Here is a 20807-nt window from a genome sequence, read left to right on the forward strand (position 1 = left end):
CCCGGCCCCCAACACCATTGTGAAACTTGAGGCGAGGTCACTTGATGTGACCTGTTGGCCTGACCTTGAATAACTGAGAAATAACTGAGAGTTAAAATGTTCATCATTCAGCAATCACAACATCCATTATTTCATTCAACAGAAAAGGGATTTGTTGATAACCGTTTACAAATACTATTTGAGCATGCCGTCTTTTCATGACTATCGGTCGCCGGCCGGGGTAACTTTTTCAAACATTCTCCACCCATGATCTCAGATAAACACTCCACTTTAATCTGCAAGAGAAATGACTGCCCATTACAAGCGCACTTCCGCCCGACGCTCAATACGAAATCCGTCTGTAATGCAAATTACTCGCTCAGGTATTTGCAAGACCTGCGACTTCGGGCATGTAACCAATCCTTTCCGATTTTCAAAAGATACGTTTAATGAACACGAAGCATATACATAACGACTCTGTATTGCAGAATCACACAAATTCTGTACTCCGTAACACTCAGTTCACACGAGTAAAAAAGTGACGGAAACAGGCGCCAGCATCAGCTGTACTTGCCATAATAACACGTTGAAACAAACCAGACTTGCTGCGGTCACCAGCACCGCAAACCCACAACTGAAACGCAGATCCTTGTCCATCCCGCGGTACCAACGTATATCCGCACTTCTAGTCGCACATTCCGATAATGCACTAGCGCCACCTCGCCTTTGGCGAAACGCTGAGCGTGGTGAAGATCTGAGCAAACCTGACACAAAACCCACGGTGAGACGCCTCTTCCGGACTAGATTAATGATCGTAACGGTTTGAGCAAACGTGCCCACATCCAGTCTAAGAATGAAATGTAGGTGCAAACGCAACAAAAATGCATTGATAATGCATACCTGGCTTCCGTCAACTCGTTCGAAGGCAGCATGAACCACGATGAACGTGTAGTTCAAAAAGGTAACCAATTCAAGACCGTCCTGATTATGAACACTAAACGAACCAACAAGAAAACGTGAACTGTATAAAACAACGTCCCTGATAACAAATCATATCACAACTCACCACAGCCGCTTGGTCCCGTGAAACGGTTCTTCTGCCGCTCCGTCAACGCGTGGTGCTGCCTGCCACCACGGCATCTTGACGGAGACAGGTGACTTCATCTACATCCGCTCCAGGGGCTCGTAGCCCAGGAGCTCGAAGTAGGTGTCGAAGACGGTCTGCGCCGCCTTCAGCAGGTGGATGCGCACGTGCAGCGTGTCCATCAGGTGCTCCAGAGGCGGCTGGGGGAGGGAAAATGGATATGTGAACGAAGCTCGGATCCCAGGTAGCATAGGACATTAGTGACATTCGTGGCATTTGTGCGAAATGCCAACCTTTTGATAATTCAAAAATGAGTTAGAGCATATTTATGTCAACAAATTCGACACAATACAACTAATTTGTGTTACGATCAGTTAGCTTCTAGCAAGATTCTCAATAACAACGCTAAAACACGACATTTGGAAATCACATCCCGACGGCGCCGAGTTCTCTCTCGTCTGCCTCCGCCACTCACCGTGAGCACGTGAGTACGACTGTAGTAGCGACTGAACGTGTGACTGAGCGCCTCCAGACCAGAGCAGAGGCGATGCAGGGCCGGCCGGCCGGCCAGCGACGCCTCGGCACACGCCTGGACGAGGCCAGGGAACGGCAGTAGGTGGCGCCACACCAGCTCCCACTCGTCCTGGGGAAGGAGAGAGGGAGGTTAGTGGGGGGGGGGAGGTGGCAGGTAAGGGCAACACAGCCGTCATTCATCCTATTCGAGAGATGGGACATCATGGGAGAGAGAGAGAGAGAGAGAGAGAGAGAGAGAGAGAGAGAGAGAGAGAGAGAGAGAGAGAGAGGAGAGAGAGAGGAGAGAGAGAGAGAGAGAGAGAGAGAGAGAGAGAGAGAGAGAGAGAGAGAGAGAGAGAGAGAGAGAGAGAGAGAGAGAGAGAGAGAGAGAGAGAGAGAGAGAGAGAGAGAGAGAGACCATTTATTCAATAACAAACAGATGAATATAACAAATAAAGTAGGCAATTGGCGCAAAAGTGCTACGCACTTAAATCGTGGCGCCGCTTGCTAAAATCACGGATGCAGAGAAGGACACGATGCAGGCAGTGTGTCACCAAATGCTATTCGACTTTCAGATAAGACTGGAAAAAGATCAAGGTAGGTACAGAGTACAGACCAGTATAACGCCTTTTGTGGCGACTAACGGAGCGAGCGAGAGGGTGAGCCTTGCACGTGCGAAATTTCGACGGGGTACCTCCAGCTGACTTGTGCACGGCACCCTACTAGCCGGTCTTTAGCGATGTGCCAAATTTGAGCACAATCGGCCCAGCCGTTCTCGAGATCTGGAAGCGGCACCCTGCACGTGCGCACGTGCAAAATGGGTCCCAACTGACTTTTGCACGGCACCCTACTAACCGGTCCCTAACCATGTACCAAATTTGAGCGCCATCGGTCCAGCCGTTCTCGAGATCTGGAATCGACCCCTGCACGTGCGCACGTGCAGCAGCACCCCAACTCTGGCACATGGATATGTATTGCCTAGTGGGTGCCTACCTACATGCCAACTTTCAGCACAATCGGCCAAGTAGTTACCGAGATATTGCAACAACTGCAAAAGTGACACCTCTTCGTTTTGCACGTGGCACGTGCATAAGGGGTCACCCACATGCATCGGGAATAGTCCAATACTTGGTAGAAGGAATGAAGCTACCCTACAAAAATTACCGCATGTAAATCGGTCAAGTGGTTGCTGAGATATAAGCGTCGTAGAATCGTGACCACGGCCGGCCGGCCGGCCGCTCATACTCAGAAATTTCCGTTATTCTACGTGACTCCGCTCGCTTCGCTCGCTCCGTAACTACCAGCTAGGTTTAATCACAAATCTAGTAGAGTTCCGAGCGGCCTAGCCGGCTCAGGTACAATGCTGAGTACTATGTGAGGTCAGAGCCTGACTACACATAGTAGTTTTTGCTTATGCACGGCAGAATGCCAATACTGCCAGCTCACCCCGTCTACTGCGGCGGGCGACTGGACCGTGCTCTCCCAGCGCCTCACCTCCGTGCTGAGAGCGCTGAACTTGTGTCCGAGCTGCGCCACCGGCGGCAGCGGCGGGTACTCGCCGGTCGCCACGCGCTCCTCAAAGCCTGCCAGTAGCGCGCGCAGCCGAGCGCCGTTATAGAGCGCGAACAGGGCTCCGTCGGCGGGCCGCTCGCCGCCCCCCGGGCCGGTGGCCACCCGGCACGGAGAGCCCACGGACACCTGGAGCAGCTGGTGGGCCACCGAGGCGGCGGCTAGCCGGGCGGCGCGCTCCGGAGAGCAGCCCCGCTCCCGGCTCCGGCCGGCCGACAGCAGCGCCGCGCAACGCCGCCTGACGGGCACGGGGGAAACACGGGTTAGAAGAGGCGCCACGCACACCGACGTTTCAATAGCCACACTGCTTCATAAAGATTCAACACTACACTGTTTCATAAAGAAAATCAATGTTTGTGCAGTTTTTACTTCAACTTGGAGTTCATTCATGATAGCAAAAAATTCCATATAGTCAGCAAAATCAACACCAACACCAACGTAGGATCTCGCTAGGAAACCTCCCATGACGATAATTGGTCAGGTCACCATTTGTCCCCAGAGCCTGGCAGAGCGCCGCCGGCTCTGTTCCCCGTCTCACCTGCGCAGCTCGGCGGCAGTCAGCTCCAGCTCCTTCCTGCCCGTCTCCGCGCTGACCACCGGCTCCACCACCAGTTGCGCCACTCTCCTCTTCTCCTCCCCTCTCTCCGTCTGTACGCCGCTCCCGTCACCCTCGCCCCTCTCTCCTGGCAGCGGCAGGCGCGGGTGGGTGGTCACACAGACTAGAGGAGCACCGTCGGAGGCCGGCGGACAGTCGCCGTCCGAGTGAGTGACGTCATATCCCGCCCAGCGCAGCAGTCGGTCGGTGACGTCACGCGCGATCAGCTGTCGCTCGGCAGTGAGGGTGACGTCCGGGCCGCCCGGGGGCAGATTCAGGTCCAGATGCAACGTGACTGGCTGTGGGGCGAGGGGGAGAGGAAGAAAGAGAAGGGGTAGAGTTATAGTGAATGTGACGAATGTGATATCTAGGTTCTGACAAGGCAGAGTGACATATTGTAGTGAATGTCTCATATAAGTATCTAACACCAAAACTAATAGATCTTATCACTTTCCAGCAACACATGATATCTTAAAATGATAACTTATCAAACTGCTGCCATCATAACACTCAGTGACAACAAATATGAAACAAGCATACACATGAGGGAGAATGAAAGCGGTGAACAAATTCATGAATACAGATATCATCAAAATTGAAGGAAAATGTGTAAGCACAGACCTGTCTTCTTCTTTTATCTGATGGAAGCATGGCAACAGTCTGAATTGCTCCAATGGACACAACAAGCCTTGCCATGGTCAGCATGATCCTTTTGGACTCCCTCTCAGCCGATTCTATTTGGTATCTCCAGTCTCTGGATACCTTGGGTAGAAGCTCACATAGCTGAAATAAATAAATAACCAGAAAAAGTGAATGCCCATTGTTTTAGTTGACATGAAAATATCCAAATAAACAGATAACTAAGAGATTATAAAAACAATCAATGGTACTGAACATACCACTACATCAAGAACATCCTTCACATCAACATACATCATTCATACATCAAAAAGCTGAAAGTTGCATCTGTTAAAATAAGTCCAAAACAACCCAGTGGAACACCAACTCTTAAGCAGTTCTTATCCTACCTGGTCCAGATCATCTTCAGCTATCTGTGCAGACCCAACAACTGGCACAAACATCAGACTCAGGTCCCATTTCCCAGGTAGGTGCCGTTTCTGAGCCACATCCACCACAGTCTGTGCTTGGAGACCCTCTGATGTGATGAAACCATCCACAAACTCTTTCAGCTTACTCTTCCAGTGGTCCCAAGATAGTATCTCCATTCTGAGTAGGTAGATGCTAATTTTGTCTGTAAGAAGTAGATGAACAGTGAACACAGCATTAAACCATGACACCAGACATGCAGCTGATAAAAATTAACAAGCTGTACAGTATGTATCTTTTTAAAAATAAAATTACTAAATACAATTATAATGCAAAGATATGTGAATAACTGGTTCAGTTGTTTCTATGGGCTATACTCATAGAGGTTAGACAGCTCATTTGTTTCAGTGGGAAGGTTATAATTATCAAAGGAAATCAAATCACAAGTCATGCTCCTTTTTGTACTGCTCTCCACATGCTGGTTGATAAAGCTACCATTGCCCAAGATGAAGAGTCTTGAAAAATCCTGGCACTGGCAGATGTGATGATGTCTTCGGGGTATCGCCTTAGCATCGGCACCCCTTGAGAACCCCTGGGTTTTGGGTTTGTCCAGGCATGGTCTGGGGTACTGCGAGTGGATACATACAGGAAGGAGTGTGCCAGCTGTCGTCCTTGCTTTTTCGACCATTATCTTCTGTCTGGCTCGCCATAGTTGGTACAGCCACTCCTTCCTTCTTTCCATCTCCCCAGATCAAATATGGTGCACTTGGGGCATTTATTTCCTCAGCATTGTGAAAAGTTAGGTACCTACCTAGGTACAGCAATTCAATATATGATGTTTTCCTCGCATCTCGACAACTCAACAATTCTAATAAAACTTAAAAAACTTAAAAAACAGCAGCATACAATGTAGTGTTACTGATATCCAAGAAGTGCTGGAAAATAAGACAGTACCCCAAGCCCAAACCAAAACCAAAACTTTCAACCTTTCTGTCGGAGAGTGAGGCATCAGCAACCATTTCAACTTAGATTGTCATGAATGTGGTCCCTAGGAATAGATTGCTGACCACATTCTGGGCCCTGGGCCCAATCTTACCCATGCCGTAGATAGGATTTGGCAGCACTGGCCGGAGTTTACACACTAACATAGACACACTAACATAACATAGTTTACATAGGGTTTGTTGCAAGCTCATATCTCCGTCCGTGATGTTGCAAAATATGCCAATGGTGCTTAACAATTCACAAAATGATCTCCTCTAAATATTTGAGGACCACCGCATCGAAATTATCGCCAAATTAGCCAGCTAGAGCCTCGTCAAAAATGCTATGTGGTTACTGTTATCAAAGCAAATGAATAAGTGAATTTGGAAGAGTTCTGAATGTTACCAAATGCCGTGAATGTGCATTCAAATTTCACTGCATTTCAATTTGGTAAGATTGGACCCAGGGCCCAATCTCAATCTTACCAATGCCGTAAATTGAATGAAATTGAAATTGAAATGGGATCAGGATCGGTAATCTAGGCCATAGGCCCTTGGGACAAGGAACTTACACCAATGTCAGGTCGGATTGACCCACTCTCAGATTTGAATCAAAATGCCAGTTTCGACAGAATTGAACTCAAATTGCCTCAAAAACCTTGCAGACGCACACCAGTCACAAATTTCGATTCAACTTTTGAGCAACTTTTGAAATTTGAGCGCTCTCTCACCCTCGATACCGGTGGTAGCGCATTTGAAAAAACTGCGCCATAACCGCCGGCATCAAGAATATCGTAGTTATTCATTGGGGGATAATTTTTTCAGTACCTAAATTTCAGTTATTTTGCACTATCATAAGTTCAGTTTGCACTATCGTCTTTTCTCAGGCAATTCCTGTCAAACACAGGTATATCCGGTCATTCCGCACTATTTTAGTTAGTATAGAGGCGATGCCAGATCTGGCATAATAAATGGGTGTGTGGTAGCTCATTTTGCACTAAATCCGGTATATGAACACTATTCATGATTTCACTGCCGAGCACGAGCTACTGCTATGATTACAGTATTCTTGAGCCTTTTTTATGTTGTACGTAAGTTGGACATCAAAGTATGATCCTCCATTCAGCGTATTACTTCCACGATGAAAACGTAATTGGAGCAAGTTTTGATGCATAGGTCCTGCCCTGAGCCCTCTACGCAATACACCACGGTCCACGCCCGGTGCTGCCCCCTAACGACTAATAGGCATGCTGGGTATATATTAGGTAAATTTGTGGACAAAAATGCGCATCGCTTAGGTTCGTGGGACAAAATTATGTACGCAAATGTACGGTACACGGTCTGCCCACCGGCTTCATCTGGCTCACGATGCAGCGTGACCACTCATGCTCCTCAGCAAAGTACCACCCCCTCGAAATGAGAGCTGGCTAGGCGTTAGGCCGCTGAACGATGAAACGCTGCTGCGAAATGCTACAATCAAGATCCATCTAGTTGATGTGCGTCAATGACAGACACGTCCCTTCCATGACACGTACGGAAGGGACGTCCAGCGCTTCCTACTAAGCATGGGAAAATGCCACTGCACAAATTTAGATTAAGCATTTGCTACTGCAATGCTGTACCTACATGCCCATAGCGCCGTTAGATAACCTGACAGAATATAGACAGCAGCACTGGCGGACCAGTACGCTTGGGCGGACGGTAGGACCCAACATCCTCGCGGAAATCGTCATCACTCTCCAACCTCCATGCGGTCCATGCTAAGAACCTCGCTCAGTTCACTCTTGGACAAGAAAACGCAGGATTATCGGCACACGCTGAGGCTGTACGTAAATCAATCTATCCAAATTCCTTGCCAAATCCGTCCAAGAAGCGCGCCTTGCGTCCTATCAGTCCTCTCAAAACGCATGCGCCGAAACAGACGCTAATCGACCTGGCAACAAACAATCTGTAGCTAGTACAGACTAGTATTGTAGTTTATCTCTCCATAATATACTAAAATCCTTCTAGATTTAGTAGCGATGCCTAAACATCTACCAAAAATAGTGCAAAATGACTACCATTAGGTGCCATTCAAACTAAAAGTTCTGCGAATTAGACTGAAAGTAGTGCTAAAGTTCCTTAAATAGGTGTAATAACTGGTTAGGTGCTAAATGACCCTGTTATACCTCAAATTAACTGGAATTGCCTAGTTTTGCCGAGAATACCACAAAATGACCGGTTTTTAGTGCTGAGAAAATTACCATCCTTATTCATTTTCCCCCTAGATGTCACTGCCAGAAACGCCTGAATGCATGCTGTGCCGGAGTACCCAGAGCAAAAACGGAAACAACTTGAGCGCAGCTCATGACCGTCTCGTTAGTCGTAAGAGCTACATTGCCTGACCGATTGCTTTGAAGCTTTCAGTGTCTTCTTGATGAGGGTGACACAAAATGTACAAAACTTTTATCTTAGATTTTTGATATCGGTAGCAGAGGCCCACAGGTCAAGTCAGGTCAATTTTACCTCTCCATTAGGTAAAAATCAAAAGTCAATGGAGGAGTAGGTAACCCGCACCCCGTTGGGCTATTGGTGGACCGTACCAACTGTTGGAGCGATGGGACGTGTTTCAATCCCCCTCAGATCTCGGAAAGTTACCGACCGACTTTAACCCTCGCCGGCCGAGGGGGGGGGGGGGCGGGTGCCGCCCCCCCCCCCATAGGGTTTTTTCGCGATAGCTCCGAACACGCTGGCGATAGAGAGCTGAAACTTGGCATACCTGACCTTTGATCCAAGCCGGATCTTTTGACACCAACCGCATTTTTGGGTCAGGTCAGGTCACTGACCTATGACGTCATAAGTGAACCTCTGCACGGTCTTCAGATGTCGCAACTTCGCAACGCCCTCACTGCCAGAGGAGATGTCACAGGGAAATGAAACTTGCAGGATCTAGTATCCATTATGAGTCCCACAACTTGTATATCTCGGATTTTTCCTAAAGGTCATATGAGGTCAGGTCATTTTCGTGACCTCACCATTATAAGTCAATGGGGAAAAATTCAAACTGCTATTCTGGCGCCGGGAACGATCTCCAACTATCTCAAGCACACAGAATCGTGATTTGATGCACTCCTTGCAAGGTTAGCTGCGTCACTTTTGCAATGTTGACCTTGCGTGACGTCATTTATGACGTCATCAAGGTCATATTAGTTTTTCGTCAATAACTCTTGATCAAATTGAGCTAGCGAGTCGGGAAAGCCACCAATAGACTCAGGAAGACCTGCCGAATCGAATGATATGCAACATGACCTCTTTCGACCAACTTCGTGACCTGGGGGTGCTGACCTGACCTTGACCTGAGGTCAACACCCCAAGTTGACCTGACCCGGACAAAAAGTATATCATTCGACGCGCCTGAGCGAGACGAACACGATGCTGCCAAAATCGGCGCTCTGCGGCCGTTTTTTGCGAAGTTATTCACCAAAAACTGAACCGTACCTTGGGGCACTTGACCTGACCTCAGAGGTCACCGGTTGACCTAGGACCTTAAAATCGGGTACCAATCTCTGCGTCTCGTAACGGCGCACACGCTCGTTTTTTCCGCGACGCGCTAGCTCCACCAGGGGCGAAACGGCGAGGGGGGGGTCGTACCCGCCCCCCCCCCCCCCTCGGCCGGCGCGTATGTAGAAAACCAATAGGTCCGGCGAGGGTTAACCCTCGCATGTGTAGGGGGGGGGTCGGATGGAACCCCCCATGGTTTTTCGCGAATAACTCGCGTAAAAAGCGGCCGATCGCGACGAAACTTTCAGTACCCTCGCATTGATCAATTTTACACCTACCCTGAAAATTTCATGACCCTGACCCAAATGACCTTTGACCTGTGACCTCTTTTCCGAGACCATGTTTGGCCGGAATCGCGATTTCGCGTATGTCGGCTCGCACTAGCCGCGTGTTTGCAAGCTTTTCGTGGTTTCAAACGTTCAAACATGTGATTTGATGTTACTCCCGTGTGTGTCAAGGTCACCTGAAGGTCAAGTCAGGTCATTGACCTTTGGTGACCTCGGGTGACCTCGGGTCACTTTTTCGAGTTTTACATGTTTCTAGGCTAGTTTTTGGAGCTGAATTCGAATTTAGCAACCATTTGAACATTTACGAAATAGTTTTGGTGACTTCGTAACATGTTACGAAGCTGTCAGAGGCGGTTGACACGTACTACGAATACCCGTCACGACGCCTACTGGTTGACCTGACCTGACCTGACCCGACCTGGTCTAAATGCTTCAAGACATCATCTGTGATCAAAACTAACACGATATTCGTGATCAGCACCCCGAAAAACCCCTTAACAGCCACACTTTACGACTTTCTAACAGGTCCCGATTTTCCCGACTTTGGGTCATTGACCTGACCTGGAAGGTCAACCAATGACCTAGGACCTTAAAATTGGGTATCATCGGCTTCCTTTCGTGACGGGCAACACGCTCGTTTTTTTCCGCGAAGCTCTAGCTCGATCAAGGGCCAAACCCGGGGGGGGGGGTCGTACCAACCCCTTGTGCCCCTTGTGCCCCCTTGTGCCGTCGAAGGACGCAAAATGGCCTGTGCCGGCGAGGGTTAACGCTACAATGGAAAAGCTAAGCATCAGATCATGTAACTATTGCCTGTAATCACGATTCCATGTGGTTGAAAAATAATTTAATCAAGTTAATTCTCGGCAAAATAACAGTTTCCATGTTTCCCCTAATTGACTTAGTCATAATGTTCAGGTCACGTGGAGATCTGTAGGTAACCTCCCCGCCGGGGAGACTGTGAGCCACCCCGGCGCCCCAGACGGGCCGCCGGCCCCCGCCCGCGCCGCCTCGCGCCCATGCTGCCATCTCGCGAGGCGACGCCCCTGCCCGCCGACCCGCCCCGCGACCCGCCCACCAGCCGAGCCGGATTGGCGGTCCGCGCGGCGGGCCGGCGGCCCAGCCCCCCAGCATATGATGGGAGGCCAGGCACGGGTTGGTAAGGGGCGGGGGCCCTCGTCGCACCTGGCGACATGACATACACTCTCGGCAGCTCTTCAGCGCCGGCTCGGCTCTGTTCGACCTTTGTCGTACAATCTTTTACTATCGACGTCTTTCTGTGAACAAAGTAAAGCACCCATTCTCGTTCAGCATATGGGACCATTTCTTGGAGAATGCCTGCTGTTTATCATTACGTGCCGCTATATTTCTCTCAATCTCAATTTGATGGCAAATGAAATGTATCAGACCTTGCACAGATGGCTCCCTTGAGTTCTCTCCTAATTTACACTGTACAATGTGCTGCTTAGTGAGAATAATAAGTAAATTTATCGCTGAGCTTTTACTCATAGCTCCAAATATTACATTATCGACGGTATTTAGGGATCGTTCATTGATTTTATCAAACAGGAAGGACCATAGTGGCTTAACTTTGTCACAACGAAACAAAAAGTGTTCTATAGTATCTGTACGATCGCAATGTGTGCAGGTTGGGGTTCCAATAATATTTCTAATAAACAGATATAATCTCCTGGTCGGCAGAAATCTATTCAGAATGCGATACTGTAGAGTTTGCAATTTTGTAGATGTCGTGCAAACATAGGGGATCTGGAACACCTTTTTCCAGTCGTCCACCTGGTACCCATTCTGTTCCCACCTATTGATTGCGCATGGCTGTGCCTCTCCTAATTGTGCTGAATAGAAATGTGCGCTCTTCATTTCTGATATTTTATATCGATTTTTGCCAATCGTGAATGTCACGTGGGTATTCTCGTTGCTTAGCTTATGACATCGTTCATTCACCAATCTGTCCTTCCACATTTGTGGTATCCCCCTTGTTAGCAATTGGTACGTCATGAAGTCGACTTTGGCTGTTGGGAACACAATTTTTAGGTCTCTTAGCGACATAATGCTGCCGTCGTTCCTAACCAAGTCGTTTATCATTGTAATGCCAGACTGGTACAATCCGTTTATAAAAACAGTTTTTCCACCGATACGAATACTTCGATTGTACCACAATCTTTCGGTTAGTATATTCTCACTATTATCGGTGGGACGGTTGGTATATACCTGAAAGTCTGCGAACAGTTGTTTATAAAATACAGGAATCTTAAACCGTCTTATATCATCATTGCCCAGACACGATTGTATCAAGTCACTTAGCTTGTATTTGCCAATCCTATTCTGTAATATCCGACGCCATGGTGACTCCTTGCATATGAATATGCGTTTCAGCCACGCACATTTTAGTGATTTGCAAATAACTGAAACATTCGGAGCATTCAAACCGCCATTCTCGATCTTTTGGCACAATATGTTCTTTGCGAATTTCGGCGGTCTGCCCCGCCATAAGAATCGCATGATTTTGCTCTGGAGCATCGCTTGGTTTTTAGCTGGTATCCGTTCACAGCTGCACAAATACACTAACTGCGAGACTAAAAGTGATTTAGAAACAGTGATTCGTCCTTTAATCGTGAGTGTCCTCTGTCCCCACATATTTATTACTTTATCAATTTTCCTACAAATAGGCTGAACATTCTGTGTAGTGCACGAGTGACTCGCGCTGAAGTATATCCCCATAATTTTTAAGCTGGTGGAGGCAGAAATGCCTCCGATAGACTCTTCTACGTCTTTAGATGCTCCTATCCACATAATATTGCTTTTATTCATGTTTAGTGCCAGTCCAGACGCTAAGCGAAACTCGTCTAGCACCTGCAGGAATTCTTCTGCGGATTCACGGTCCCGAATAAAAGCTGTAAGATCATCTGCATACATGCTTAGCTTCACTTCTACCCCTGACACTTCGATGCCACGTATACTCGGGTTATTTCTTACATTTGCTGCGAGTATTTCTAGAGCCAAGACAAAGAGCATTCCGCTGAGTGGCGATCCCTGAAAGGTGCCCCTACCACATCTAAACCATTCGGATGTGTATCCATTGTTCGTAACTGCTAAATAGGCACCGCCATATAATATTCTAACCCACTGAGTGAAACTTTCTCTAAAGCGATACGCCTCCAACGCGGCAAATATGAATTCGTGCTCAAGCGAGTCAAAGGCGGTAGTAGCCCTTCAATTTTGTCCATTTCACAATATTCAATTACATCACTTATCAATCTCAGATTCTCGCCAATAAATCGCCCCTTAAAGGGACAGTATCATCGAAAAAAAAATCGATGTATGGAGCTGATTTTTTTTTTACTAGCATTTCTTAATTTTTCTGAATCAGAAAAACATAGTTTGAGGACCGAACTCGGTGAAAAATATTGCAACCACATTTCATTTTCATGATTCATTTTCATGAGCGAACCACCACTATACAGGCATGGCCGCCAGTTTGGAAGCATGCAAAATTACTACAGAACTGGCGCAGATAATACATTATTGACGCTACGCTTACGCGGTCGTTCTTCTGATTGAGTTGTCCTTAGGGAGAGGTAGCCTTAGGTATTGCCTATAAAAAATATCACGTGACAATTGGAGGGAGTGACAATTGGACGTGACAATTGACAATGGGAGAAAATATCACGTGACAATCACGTGATAAACGTCATACATTGGAGGGAGATTGTGATTCAAGCTGGAGGAATTCCTTTGTTGAGCCGCTAGAATCCGAAGGAAACAGCGGAAATTGCCTACGACTATTTAATGAATTGAACGGTGATGAATAAGCGCGAAAAACGTTTTGGCTTTATAAAATTTGACGAAATGACCAGGGTAAAAGTTTTATTACTGGCGGTCAATTCAAAACGGCGCAAACATTTAAACAGTGAAGATAGTGAAGCACGATTCAAAGTGTAGTACACCTTTCGTACTTTGAGCGGCGATAGCGGGATAACGGTGTGGAGCTTCGAGGATCGGTCTTCAGTTCCCGGACCAGAAAGGTGGGGCCTATGCAATGTCAAATTTCATCAAAATGGTGATACTGTCCCTTTAATAATTCCAGTTTGCTCCGGCGATACCAATTTATGAATGACTTTAGGGACCTAGCCTATTGGCAATGACCTTCGCAACAATTTTGTAAATAACATCGAGAAGGCAGATTGGTCTTTTGTTTTGTAAGATCGTCTGATCGCCCTTTTTTGGTATCAATGTGATTATTCCCCGCTTTTGAGTAATAAAAAAGTCGTTTGTATATGCATCATTAATATACTGGGTTATCATGCCTTCTATCTCGGACCAGAAGAACAGAAAAAATTCTGCCGTATATCCCGTCACTCCTGGTGCTTTGTTTTTGTTCATCGTGTCCAGTGCCTCTTTGCATTCCTCTTTAGTGATAGCACCTTCACACTGATCGCGTTCTTCGTCGGACAACTTAGGAATGCTATCGTGTTCTATAAAGCGACGAATTTTGCCTCTATCCACCCCTCCAGAGGAAAACGCCTTACTGAAGTAGTCAGCACAATACCGTAGAATTGCCCGATCGCCGACAATTTCACTTTCAGAATCGACAGGGCTACAAAACTGCCATCTCGGATTTTTGAAATTTTTGGATTTTGACCCCAAAAATCAAAAAATATTTTTTTTTATATAATAATCGAAAAAAATGAATTTCGCAAAAACCGGAATATATGTGATAGTCCTTACGGCCTTCCATCCACATACCTACCAAATTTGAGATTGATACCTCTTTTTTGGCGAAGTTATAGCGAAAAAACTGTTCAAAATTGATGACGTCAAATTTTCAAACTCAATTTTTAGCAATTCTAGACCCCGTAGCGCAAAACAAAGACCACCATTAGACTCCCCGTGACGAGCTGCATCGAATCAATACCCATTTTATGCAAAACTATCAACTTTAAAATTTGACCTTTTTTTGGCCTGAGCTTGACCTGACCTTGACCTGAACTTCACCAGAAAGTGACCTAAGCCGTACATGATAGTCTTATAACCAGCACCATTGAGTTGGAAATGAAAAATTGGCCATAAAACATGCATCACACAACCTTTGTAAAGTTGGGCTCATGTGACCTGACCTGTGACCCTTGGTGACCTGACCTGTGACCTGACCTGGTATTGTCAGTGACCTCTAATAGCAACATATCTACTAGGCAACTGACGCCCTATCGCTGATTCTCGACAAAATGCGTTTTCCTCGGTGTTAAAGCGCATTCCCTAGAAGACCCGTGAACGGTAAAACATTTCATCTTTGACCTGACCTGTGACGTCATCGGTGACCCCGAGGTCAATGAAATTTGGTTTCCCATGACAAATTTGACAGGCGTTTCGAACGCCGTTTGAATGTTGCGGATCCGTCCAGTAGTTTCGGAGATACGAGGGGGAGCAAAAAATAGCCCCCCACCAGGTCGCGTTATAAACAGACCCCACCAGGGCGCGGGTTAATACAAACGGCGTTCGATAGCGCCACCAGGGAACTACCTTGTGACCAAGTTTCGTTGACCTAGGTGCAACCGATGACGTCACAGGCCAAGTCAAAAGTCACAGTCACAGGCCGTCAGGAGTCTCATATATCGAGCGCCGGAGCGTCTCGAACCCGGGCTCTCGGACTCCCGGTAGCGAGAGCCCGGGTTCGAGACGCTCCGGCGCTCGATATATGAGACTCCTGACGGGGATGGTCTGCGGTTGGTGGGAGCAGCCGCAGTCAGTTGAAGTCAGTTGAGTGGGACAGGCCGTGTCCGGCTTTGAAGGGCACGTTAAACTTTGGCATCTAAATTCTCCCGTTACCCGGAATTGCGCGATCGGACGGTAGGGGTCGGGGTCTACGCAACAAGCTCTGCTTAGCGTGGGCTCCGGCTCTGTCAATCCGTCCATTCAAACATTTGAGCTAAATTTATAAAAAGGTCGCATTTTTCACTTATCACCGACCCTCTAGGGAACTATGCGTTCAGTGGCGGAACCAGGGGGGGGGGGCATAGGGGCCAACCCCCTTGGGCCTCCCGGGGGCACCATCACGGCGGATTTTTCTTTTAATTCATCACGGAGAGGCCAGTTTCACCAATAAAAAACAGACGGTTGCGATTATTTTTTGACAAAACGATAGTCTATTAATCCTATTTACTGGTGGAAAAAGTAATTGCTGACCAAATAATATAGCACTTGAAAGCTGCGTTATTGCATTTTTCAAGTCAGCGATTAGTATTTTTAGCAGTAAATGACATTTTGAGACTATCGTTTTGTCAAAAAATAATCGCAGTCGTCTGTTTTTTTTTATTGGTGAAATTGGCCCGAGACGGGCCAGTTTCTCGAGTCACCGAGACGGGAGCTTCAACCCAGTGAGGTCTCCTAAGGAGACACCATCCAGAAGAAGGTCTATCGGAATAGGGTACCGTTTTCGGGGTCTCCCGGAGGCCCATTTCTGTCCATCGCCTCGGGTGGGGCTATTTCCATCCCGAGGTCCGCGGGGGCACACCATCTTGTGTTCTCCGGAAGCACTATCCCGAGTTCTCCCTCCGTGGGCACCATCCCAACTAGGTCGGAGGGGGCACCATCTCAAGGGTCGGGGGCACCATCGCGAGGTTTGAGGGCAGAGGGGGAACCATCCTGAAGTCTGTCTCCGTTCCAAGTTTCCAGGGGCACCATTCCGAAGTCCGAGGTCTGAAGGAGCATTCTCCCCGGGTCTGAGGGGGCACCATCCCGAAAAGTAAGTGGCCGAAATCCGTTGATTTTTTTTTAGGGGGGGGGGGGCATCAAATACCAGGGGGCACCACAATACCGTATGCCCCCCCTTGACGAAATCCTGGATCCGCCACTGAATGCGTTACGGTGTTATATATATAAGATCGGATAAAATGCATGTTATCGAACATCATCGGTCCAGAGTTGGTCGCCTAATACACATGCTGCTTAAGGAGGTCACTGATTCCAGGTCAGGTCGCAAAGGTCCGGTCACAAAGGGTCACAATATGGACCCAACTATACTAGGGTCGTGTGATGCATGTTTTATGGCCAAATTTGCATTTCAAATTCAATTGTGTTGGTTACACGACCATCAGGACCGGGTTAGACAACGTTCTGGTGGAGGTCAGGTCAAGGTCAGGTGAAAAGGTCAAATTTCAAAGCTCATATTTTGCAAAAAAAGGTGTAAGGCCTCATTACGTCCTACGACTTTCAAAGGCCTCCGTCATCTACTGCAGCTCTGACACGGTGACAAAGTTGCAAAAAAGGATTTGAGGTTGGGTCATTCGAAGTGACCTGGTGACCTGACCTTGAAAGGTAGGACGTTCAAACTTGCACATCAGGTGTAAAATTGATGAGGGAAAAGGCATGTCTAATATCGTGGAGTTACGCGCCGCGGTTTTCCTCTATTCACGAAAAACCTCAGGGGGGAGGGGTGGTTAACCGCCTTTCCCATAGGTGCGCAGGTTAACGTCATAAATTTTGAGACGTTTTTCACCATGACTTTGCCAAAACTCGAGTTATCGAGCTCAAATTTGGCATGGCAGACCAGTAGTTCCACAAGATATAGGCCGTTATTTATGTTTTGAGGGTATTACATCCAAAAACATATAATTTTTTAGTTTTGAAGGTCAAAATCCAAAATTTGACACATCCGAAGTAGCAGTTTTGTAGCCTTGTGTTGAATCTACACGTTTTCTATCGTTTTTTTAGTTGAAACATTTTCTCTGTCTCCAAAACCGTGGGCGTGACAGTTCTTCCCGCAAAACCTTTTTTGGGTCGAAAATGGCGGCACATGACGTCACTCTGACGTCATTTGCGGCCAACCAATCATATAGGCTTCGGAAAAATATTTGATCACAAGGTGTAAAATTAATGCCCGGAAGGATCCTAAAACTTTCGTGGCGATACCTGCTATACTTTGGGAGATATCACGACTGAAAAGGACAGGGGGCTGACCCCCCCCCTCAGCGAGGCGCGATTTAACCCTCGCCCTGGCAAGTCCAAATCGACCCTCCACCAGTATTTGAAGACTATCTTGAAGCTGAAGCTGCTCAGCTTCAGGATGCAGACTTGGCCTACCGTGGTCCAGAAGTGCAGGCAGCTGGATTTCGCCAAGACCCACAAAAACTGGACCATTCAGGACTGGAGATGCGTCCTTTTCAGTGACAAGGTGGTCTTTGTGGTCTCTAAGCCCCTAACTGCCAGAACGATCGAAATGTGGGCCAACGGCAGCTCTGAGGAGTCCGCTGTCGAGACGGTGAAACGTCTGCTGAAGAATCTCATTTGGAGCATGATGAGCTACAGAGGCGCTCTGAGCATCACGAGGTGCCTCGGGGACAGACCGTGATATTACTATGTCGAGGTGCTGAAGAAGACTGATGCCACAAAGATGCTGAGGGAAAAGGTAAATGGTTCAAAAACCAGACTCAAACTTTTGTCGGACATGTCCAGGGCCATTTTTCAGCAAGAAAGGGCTCCAGCTTATCACGCCAGGAAGACCCAGGACTGGTGCCGAGCGAGGCTCCCAGGCCTCTGGGAGAATGGGACATGGTCTGGCAACAGTCTGGACCTGTCCCCGATCCAAATTATCTGGACGATCGTCAGAAAAGAGCTGAGCAAGCTTCCACGGGCTAGCTCAGAGAAGAGGCTGTTTCAGAAGATATAAACGGCATGGCGTTGTTTCAAAGGAGAGACTCTTGACAACCTGAAACGTGACACGCTAGAGTACAATAGGCCGTGTATGCAACTGAATGGGGACTATGATAACATATAAGCCGTGAAATAAATTCGAGCACTTTATAAGTTATCCCGGCAGTTGCTGGGGTATTTCGCCACCCACCGTTTGCTGGGGGGGGGGGGGGGCGTTAAACGCCCCCAGCCGATAACTCGAGAACCAATAGGCGCAGCGAAACGAACGAGGCGGCAAACGAAAGAACGCGACGAGACGCTTCAGATGAGTACTTTAAAGTTGAATTTTGAGGTCACAGGTCAGGTCAAGGTCAGGTCAAACACCTGAAATCGGGCTTTCAGTAGCATGGACTTAAGGACTTCGCAATGGGCGCCTCTCGTCATAAACTCTCTCAAAACGGTGCACAATCCATCATATAAGGCCTACAAGAGTGTCAGCTCCATGTAGGGGTCAGTCAAGCATAGGTCAGGGTCAAGGTCAGGTCAACCGGGCAGGCACATATCCCCGAAAATCAAAACTGATATTCGCAGCCTGTGACACATGTTTTATGGGTAATTTGGGGCGTAGAACACGATGGTGACATTTATTTTACCACATGTGTACGTGTTTGGCTAAAAAAAGTTCAATTTAAGAAATGCATGTATCATGGTCGTGAAGTGGTCACGAGAAATTGCCAAGATTCAGTTCAAGATTTTGGAAAATGCGGAACGATAATCAACAATCGAAGATAGCCATGTGATTGCTCATGGTATTGGCAGTCTAATGGCGTTTACGGCATGTCTGTATGTCTGTTCTATGATTTTATATGATTTTTTGAACATATTATGCCGTTTTTGGTCGAAAACTCAGAAATCATGACGTCACTAAAACCTCGATATCTCAAAAATTTTCCGACCGATTTTTTTGAAACTTTGTCACAATAAACTTCAATCAATTTCCTACAGGTACCCAAAGTTTGGCGCGCCTGCGGCGCGCCGTTTTTATGCTATGGCCCGGCGAAAAAAGTGGGGGCGTTTAACGCCCCCCCCAGCAACTCGCGGGTTATTGAGGATAGAACAACCGCGCATCAATTTCGGGACACCCTGTACATAAAGAGCTACCTATCAAATGCGCTCCTCCGCGACGCTATAGTTCTCCCCCCCCCCCCCAGAGATGTAAGCCGATTTGTTTGAAAAGTGCCAGAATAGGCGAAATGTAGGTATGTAACTTTTGCTGACATCTGGTGACATGACGTTAGAATTGCCAGTAGGGAGTTCATGATTTTTGACCTTCAGTTTCGATCACCTCGCCTACCGTGTGTCGCTCCGTGGTCCAGCCGGCTGCCAAGTCAGACGGCGTGTTCAACCCTCCAGCCCGGCGAATTCGTAGTAACGAGCACACCGGGCCGGCGAAGATGTGACCTAGGAACGTCGATGACCTTTGCAGATCCCAAATAACCCTAATCATCATTATTAGCTTGTTTACATATGAAATGAAAGCGAATCGCGCTACTGCAAGTAGGCGCATCACAGATGGCGCAGTGTGTCACTGGCGTGAGATGAAAATCCTACGCCTCATGAAAGGTCTAATGTTCAACCACGTCCAGCTCCAATAGAACCAAACACAAGATAAGCATGTATTGTTACAATATCGACACCTCACGCACTGGGAAGCAGCACATTTGTAGCGGTCCTCTCAATGTCTCCCGCTGCCCGACTCAGTCACAACGGTTACATTCCTTCACACGCAGTGCGAGCGACCGTCAATACGTGACAACACGACAGGCAATAATAGCGCACGGGGAGACGGGCAAGTCCCAGCCGTCATACCTTAGCGCCGGGCTTTCTGTAAACTGTCGCACACACCGCGGCCTAAAGCCACCAAAACATATCACTGAACGGCGGCCAGCCCGCGACAGTAGCCATCAAATGACACCCGCTGGGGACGAGCACAAAGGGCGACAAACCCTCACGAGATTTCCGTCTGTGGTGAGCGCGGTACCTCACCAGCGTCCGTCGGACAATGAGAAGCCCTGGATCCAGTTTTGATTACCGATATTCAGATCGTGGAACTCTGGATACGCCTCCGGCCGGCCGGCCGCTGCTCATCAGCTGTGAGTACGCATGCATTGCACAGTTTGCTGATCGGGCCCCTTGCATCCGCACCCTTTTCACAATAGTCGGAGCCGCCAACACCTACATAGTCGGCTCACCAACTGCCGGCGGATACTCTACCGCCTATCGCTGGCCTAATGCTACCTGCTCTACTCCAGACAGGCGCAGCCCACACAGCCCCGAATGCGGCCGGCCGCCCGATCGGGTAGGGGACGCGGCAGCGTCCGGGGCTCCGGGGCAGAACCCTGTGTCATCATCACATGTTTGCACTTGGTAAGCGTTGTTGCATTGAAGAGCCGGCGAACGATGCCGCTCCCGTGAGCCTAGAGCTGACGTCCGCCGAGTGAACGTGGCAGCAAAATGGACCCCTCCCCTTCCCCTGAGGGTTGAAAATCCACATTGGCGCAGACATG

The 20807-nt window shown here is 48.0% G+C and overlaps 1 protein-coding gene across 6 annotated transcripts; it reads right to left on the bottom strand.

The window, feature by feature from the left end:
- Nucleotides 1-444: 444 nt before the first annotated feature.
- Nucleotides 445-6574, bottom strand: LOC122369139. 6 transcript variants are annotated; one of them, XM_043343596.1, is made up of 8 exons: nucleotides 6339-6468; nucleotides 5180-5181; nucleotides 4769-4992; nucleotides 4362-4523; nucleotides 3684-4039; nucleotides 3071-3383; nucleotides 1539-1706; nucleotides 445-1263 (listed from the first exon to the last, which is right to left on the bottom strand). In XM_043343596.1, the coding sequence occupies exons 3-8, from the start codon at nucleotides 4964-4966 to the stop codon at nucleotides 1144-1146; spliced, it is 1317 nt and encodes a 438-aa protein (XP_043199531.1). In that variant the 5' UTR covers nucleotides 4967-4992; nucleotides 5180-5181; nucleotides 6339-6468; the 3' UTR covers nucleotides 445-1143. The 6 variants fall into 6 exon arrangements, with proteins under 6 accessions (XP_043199531.1, XP_043199533.1, XP_043199536.1 ...); XM_043343598.1 differs by lacking the exons at nucleotides 5180-5181; nucleotides 6339-6468 and adding an exon at nucleotides 6502-6574; XM_043343601.1 differs by lacking the exon at nucleotides 5180-5181 and having other exon boundaries at nucleotides 6429-6531.
- Between the last annotated feature and the right edge of the window lie 14233 nt (nucleotides 6575-20807).

The sequence above is a fragment of the Amphibalanus amphitrite genome, unplaced genomic scaffold (assembly GCF_019059575.1).
Source record: "Amphibalanus amphitrite isolate SeventyFive unplaced genomic scaffold, NRLGWU_Aamphi_draft 001010F_arrow, whole genome shotgun sequence".
Classification (NCBI taxonomy): domain Eukaryota; kingdom Metazoa; phylum Arthropoda; class Thecostraca; order Balanomorpha; family Balanidae; genus Amphibalanus; species Amphibalanus amphitrite.

Bases quoted from the DNA above. Each gene is read 5' to 3' on its own strand.
- LOC122369139 (XM_043343598.1), bottom strand. From the start codon at position 4,966: ATGGAGATACTATCTTGGGACCACTGGAAGAGTAAGCTGAAAGAGTTT. The intron at 4,040-4,361 runs GTCTGTGCTTAC...CTCGCCCCACAG, and splicing joins CAGATAAAAGAAGAAGACAG to CCAGTCACGTTGCATCTGGA. The intron at 1,707-3,070 runs GTGAGGCGCTGG...CTCCTTCCCCAG, and splicing joins TCAGCGCTCTCAGCACGGAG to GACGAGTGGGAGCTGGTGTG.